At 31.6% G+C, this 6,627-nt stretch overlaps 1 protein-coding gene across 3 annotated transcripts; it reads right to left on the minus strand.

Moving 5' to 3' along the window:
• Nucleotides 1–2,539: 2,539 nt before the first annotated feature.
• Nucleotides 2,540–4,962, minus strand: LOC21396814 (rho GDP-dissociation inhibitor 1). 3 transcript variants are annotated; one of them, XM_024162083.1, is made up of 6 exons: nucleotides 4,807–4,962; nucleotides 4,436–4,698; nucleotides 4,213–4,279; nucleotides 3,486–3,704; nucleotides 3,285–3,409; nucleotides 2,540–2,864 (listed from the first exon to the last, which is right to left on the minus strand). In XM_024162083.1, coding segments are annotated over exons 1-6 (753 nt in total). In that variant the 5' UTR covers nucleotides 4,808–4,962; the 3' UTR covers nucleotides 2,540–2,786. The 3 variants fall into 3 exon arrangements, with proteins under 3 accessions (XP_024017851.1, XP_024017850.1, XP_010090985.2); XM_024162082.1 differs by having other exon boundaries at nucleotides 2,540–2,667; nucleotides 2,780–2,864; nucleotides 4,436–4,962; XM_010092683.2 differs by having other exon boundaries at nucleotides 4,436–4,962.
• Between the last annotated feature and the right edge of the window lie 1,665 nt (nucleotides 4,963–6,627).

The following is a 6,627-nucleotide window of genomic DNA, read 5'->3' on the forward strand; positions in this document are numbered from 1 at the left end:
CTCTGATATATAGAAAACATAATAAAATAACATTTTATTGATGTGACATGTCATTAAAAATTAACTAGACATTAAATTCTAATTGAATCAATAAAAGTCATTAAATATTAAAAAATAATAAATAAATATAAATATGCTTCAGTTACAAAAATTCAAAAATTAAATAAATGATTTTTTTTCAAAAATTAAAACCTAAAAGAAAAGAATAAATTTTTTTTAAAAAAAAAGCTTTATTCCTCTTCAATTCTGAAAGTACATATCAAAACATATTTTTTTCCTTAAAAGAATTTTTTTTTTTATATTTTTGAATTGTCTTTTGGGGTTTTCAATTTTTGTTTTTAAATTAGTTGATGAAGCATGCCACTAAAAATTTAAAAAGTCCAAAAGACAAGTAATATATATATATATCGACGGCTGCAATAAATGAGACATACCAGGATTTAAGAAATAAGAACAGAAACATCGATAAATTGGCACATATGACTCTGTACAGCACATGAAATCGTGTGTTTGGCTACCAGGAAGGTTGAATTCATAAATGACTTGGAAAGCCAAGTCAAAATTCTTTTCCACGAGAGTTTCTGCAATTTTACACCTTCTCCTGCAAAAGAACAAAGATAGAATATCAGTCTCTTGTGTGGCCATACGAAAATCTTTTGGAGGCACTTTATAACAAGGAAGAGTGATAAGTAAGATATTGTGTTAACTTATCCAATAAGATCCAATAAGAATGGCATTGAACTATATATATATATATATATGTATATATATATATATAAAGGATAAAAAAACCTTCTTTCTCTTCAAACCTCAAAAAACCTTCTCCCTCCTTAAGTGAAAAAAATTCCACATCAGCAAAATTGTTACTTTATTATGTTTTTCAAAGAATAGAGGCATTTTTATGTGTTTTCATAGATCATGAGGCATTTTGAAATATGATACATATTTCAAGGGGTATTTATGCAAATAATTCATTAAACTAGCCCTCCAATAATTGTCATGTCATCAAATCTGTTAGTCAAATAAACAGAAGGGATAAAGTTAATAACGTTTTAAAATTTAGGGGTGCGCAAACTAATTTTCAAAGTGCAGAGACAAAGTGATAAAGAGCAAAGTTGAGGGGGTAAAAATAAAATTTATCATTTTTTTTAGCATATACTTATTTTGAGCCAATAATAGTAATAAATTAATAATAAAACTATCTACAGTCTTTTTTTATTTTGAGAATAACTATAATTTCAATTTTTTACTGTTAAAAAAAAATCATTTTTTTGAGAGATTTCATTATAGACTTGATTAATAAAAGCAAGGATGAATTTACTGTTAAACTAAGCCTAGATATTTACATTTTATGCATCAAAAGTCTATTCGCTCTATAATAATGAGTTTTCTCAAATTATGATTTAAGACTTTTTTTTTATGCTGAATTAAGACGTTTGAAGTATATATTGCTTGAACTAAAATCTCACATGTCACGCTGAACTCCAATTACTTTTTGTTTCCTTTTTATTATCTTAAATTAAATAATGTCTAGAGAGGTTTGGTTCATAGATTAGAATCATTTTTTATTTACGTGTATTTTTTGTGAGAGAAAATACTGTAGCGAATCATGAGTCATGATTCAAATCATGATTTGAATTCTCTAACCAAGCCCGTTTGGTTCATAGATTAGAATCATGATATTAGAACCATTTTTTATTTACGTGTATTTTTTGTGAGAGAAAATACTGTAGCGAACTATAAATCATGATTCAAATCAGAGAACGAATCCTCCAACCAAACGGGCCTACGTGTTGACAACATTTTAAGTTTGAATTACTCACAGCTATCAAACAATCTATTTCATGAAGAATCCCATTTGCAACTCCGTTCATTTCGCTGATTCGAGTTTAGAATTCGAGTTTTGCTACAGTAAAAAGCTCTCAGAAACAGTCATATCTAACTTTTTACTACAGTAAAAAGCTCTCACATAACATCACATCTTAACTCGAATTAGTGAACCGAACGAGATATATTCTCTACCAAAATTACATGGATAACCACCTTCAACTCCCGTTAATATATATACATATTTTTTTGAAAGAACACCAAATAACTATTGGCTTTTTGGGCATTTCAATGAACAATGAGATGGAAAATGAATTCTTAATCAATCAAATTGCAGAAGGGTAAGATTCAGGAACCATCATTTTCAAGGCTTTAGTGCGTGGAGACGACTTTGTTCTGGAACAAGTAATTCACTATTTCACTTTCGCTCGTCAATATTTCAATAGCAAACTCCACTTCGTTTTGACTGCTGATTAAGATCAATTTTAGCTTGAATAAAAATTTCCAAAACAAGAATTAAATATAAGTAAAACATGCTTCAACGACCTTTAGAATAAGCTAAAAAGATGCTAGTATAACAATTTAACAGATACTTTACCAGACTCCTTTTTAACTTTAAAAAACACAAGCCCATATTTATAGAGCTTGGCATCAGATTAGCTGTCATATTGAAAGCAACAAGAGAGAAAGCAAGAGTGTGGTCAAAGTAACAAGCAAAAATCCAATCTTTATTAACAAGTAGCTACCAAGTGAATATCCTTTTGCATTCTAGTTGTCTTTTCCTGTTAACCATACACTCATCATCGCTCAGCTGACCAGTCCCAGGCACAATGTAGATAACTAAGATGGAGGAAAATGAGACGCAATAAAACTGATTCAGATTTCCGCTCGGAAAACAATGGACAAATCTAAGCTAGCAAGAAAGAACAATGGACTACAAGAGTAGTCTCACACAAAGTTTAGGGTGATTGCCAGTCTTTCCGAATATCGAACGTGTAATTGATCTCCAAGTAGCATTTCTTGTCGTCGTCGATAAACTGGAAACACAAGGAGAAAAAGGAAAAGGAAAAGAACATTCTGTTAAAAAGAAGGGAGTAAATTCAAAACTTGAAAACTCTGTTCCAACTGTAGAAAGTTTCAAAAAGATGGTCCACACATGGGTGGCCGGTGGCCCCAGCAAATTTGAATTCCAAATATGCGTTTGTAGTGCACATGGGTTTGTCAACAAATTGGTTTAGTGTGCAGTTTCCACATAAATCATGCAAGTGAATGAGCCATTGAACTTTCCTTCTCAACATTGTGGATGTGAACATGAATAAAACAGAAAACTACAACGTTGAAAAGCCATCATTCTTTTCATGAATTTGTTGAGAGCAATATGAATAAATCCATGAGCACAAACATACATTTCTAACTTGAGTACATCAAAATGAAACATAAGACAGTAATTGACCCACCTTGCTTCTAGCTGAATATGATCCTCTAGCAAAGATGCCAGATGGGGTTGTGTCTTCAGGCATCTCGTATGTGTAAGGCTCGGACTGAGGACTAAAAGTTCCAAGCATTTCCTTTGTGTTATCAACTGCAACAGTCATTCATGAAAAGAAAATATGAAATCCAACGATTGTAAGGCCTAGCAATGAGAGAGATTTTGTTACCTTTGACACCAGTTTTCCAGACCGTGTTAGTGTATTTGAGACCTGAAACAATGTTGTTGCAGACTTGTAAAGTGAACAACAGGCTGTAACGGCTACCTTCCTTCAAAGTAAACCATGAGCCTTTAGGAGTTCCATTCTCAGGAATTGTAAGGAAAATGTCCGGTCTACTGGGGGATTTAATTGCAAGGCTCAGGATCTTAACTTCTGGCTCGAGAGTTTCTGCATACATAACCCAAAACTGTTGCATTAGAAACAGATGAAATTGCTATTTCACTAGCTGAAAGAAATAGAAAGAATCTATATATTTGCATTACTTGAACAAGGTTTATCGAAAACGAAAGGTAGCAACCCTTGAGCCAAATTTATACACCATTTCGAAATTCCAAAATTTTAAGAACTCCCTGTACTTCCTATGTCTGTGGCTGTACTATTTACCCTCAGAAAAACTTACTTTCCTAACTTATTGAAACGGATAATGTAAAATATTTTTCATATATTCTAATGAAACCTGTTTCTATTCAGGAAAATTACAGCAAAATTCAAAATCTACCTTCCAAGAATTCAAAGAGAAGCTACAGTGTCATACTGTTCTGAGAAAGATTTCGACTTTAGCAATGAATAATGCATGAATAAGAACAATACTATGTAGCAAGGAAGCAGATTAAGGTCCTAATTACTAATACCCAAAATTTAATCTTTTATTGTTCCTCAAATTATAATTGATTACCTCCAACAGAATTCATGTCCACACTTCCAAGAAGCTGTTCCTTCCATCTCCTCAAACTCTCATCATCCTGAAACCTCAAATTTATCAGCACACGAACCAAAAAGAAAAAAGAAAGAAAAAACAGATAAACATTTCCGTGATAAAGAAAGAAGAGAACAAGAAACATTGAAACAATGAAGAAGATACAATAAAGACAAAAAATTTAAAATAAAAAAAAAAAAACCTTATCCTTTTCGAGTTGTTCCTTGAGAGTGAACTGTGGGCCCAACTCAATTTTCTTAGCCTCATCATCTTCATCATCCTCAGTTGCATATATGGAACTCTCACTCATTGTTCTGGTCATCCCGGTTGATTCCTCCACACTAGTTTCTTCATCCTGACCCTTTTCTGATATTCTCTTTGTTTCTTCATTCACACTGGTTTTCTCCACAGCTTCATTGTCGTTATCATCAAAACCCATTTTGTTGCTTTTGGAACTTGAAAACACTGCAATGGCCAAAGACATCAAACAGTGTTCTGTTTCTTTTTTTTTTTTTTGTATAGAGAATTAAGTACAAACTGAAAAATAACAGAAAGGGAAAGCCAAATACCCACTTTGTTTGGAGAATCTCTCTCTCTTACGAAAAACAACAAAAGAGAAGAAACCCAATAAGGATAACAATAGTATGATATTAAAAAAGAGAATTATTGGTACATCAAGAAAAAGAGACTCGGGTCAAAGAAACCCAAGAAAGGATAACCCTTGTAGCAAGAAAAGACACACAGAACAACAAAAAGAAGAGGAAAGAGAGAAAGAGAGAGAGGGATTGTTTTGGAAAGAATAAAGTTAAAGAGTAAAAGAAACAGTCATGTGGTGATCCGAAATTCTGATGAGAGAGAGAGAGAGAGAGAGAGAGAGAGAGAGGGAGAAGGGTGGGGAGATCGTGAAGGTCAGTCTTGCAGCACTAGCTTCCACGAAGACCAAGATTCGAGGAGAGCTTTTCGATTTTAGTTGTAAAATTCCATAACACACAAAACAGACGCATCAGATGAGACAGCCTAGTGTTGGGTGGACCTACGATGCCCTTTGACTCTTTCTTATATTTCTAATCGGGATTTCATAATTAAACATATAATTATTCCCTTTGAGAGAATTACTGAAATTATCTCGAAAGGATATGATGTAGATTTTTAATTTTTTCTTTGAATTAATTCTTTTTATTAATATAATATTTAATTAAAATTGTATTAATCAGTTAAGATAATTTTGATAAATATCTCTTAAAATGATATCATTAAAAATTTTTAGGTCTCAATATTAACCTATTAATTTTTGTCTAATTGGAGTAAATAATTTGACAGATTATTATCGATAATTTGACCGATGTTGCCAACGGCGGGTCTCCAGTCGCCCGCTGGTAGCGAGCATAATTCAACATATTATTATCTAAAATTTGACAAATTATTATTTATAATTTGACAGATTATTATCAAATGAGTAGTCTATCACAACAAAAGAGTAGAACTAAAGAATGATGTGTTTAAGGGCCATTTTTTACAATTTTTCTCAATAAAAAATAAGATGTAAAAATCAAGGTTAAAAAAAAGATTATTTATCTCATTTTCCCTTATCCTATTACCGTTGTGGTAATTATGATTCTTATAACATGTTAAAGTTTGCAATGATTTTTTAGCAACAAAGAAAATATTTATACTTGTAAAATTTCAGTTTTTATGTGATTTTTTTATGATCTATGCTAATTAAAAAAATTGTTAATTTTAATGTTAAGAGCTAAAAGTAAATAAAAAATCAAAATTTTAAAAAATAGGAGATCAGAACGGCATAATATTCATAATCTAGGGATTAATATTGCCAATGCTTTTAATATTATTTGTTCTTGCTCCTAGTATCATACCTCCTTTCCATTTCCAAGATCCAAGAGTTTTTCATTGTGAATACTGAATAGGCAATTTGCCAGCAGATAAAATGTAAGTCTTTCTTTTTGTTATCTTCTCTCGTACCTTTAAATCTTTGCATCGTTAGAGTGCAAATTCAAAACTTCTTAAACCCCTATTGGCAATTGCTATTCTGATGAAGGCTAGACATCATAAACATAAAAGCTTGTTGCCCTCAATTTTGCATGATTTTATTCCTGAATTTAGCGGTTAATAATTTGAATGAAGTAATCCTGAATGGTTCAATTATTGAGATGCAAATTAAGTTAGATAATGGGGTCCACAGAATGATTAAGAACATGAGGCAGCTGAACCATAATGTGGGTATATTTATTTTGTTTTGGTGCATGAACAAATATATTCAATAGAACTAAATAGATTGCCATTGCATGAACTATTATTTTATTTGGTAGGTCACGCCATTTTAATGATTTGAGAGTTATGGCGGAGTTTTAAGTATGTTATCCCATTATTGATTCA

Source organism: Morus notabilis, unplaced genomic scaffold (genome assembly GCF_000414095.1).
Source record: "Morus notabilis unplaced genomic scaffold, ASM41409v2 Scaffold802, whole genome shotgun sequence".
Classification (NCBI taxonomy): Eukaryota; Viridiplantae; Streptophyta; class Magnoliopsida; order Rosales; family Moraceae; genus Morus; species Morus notabilis.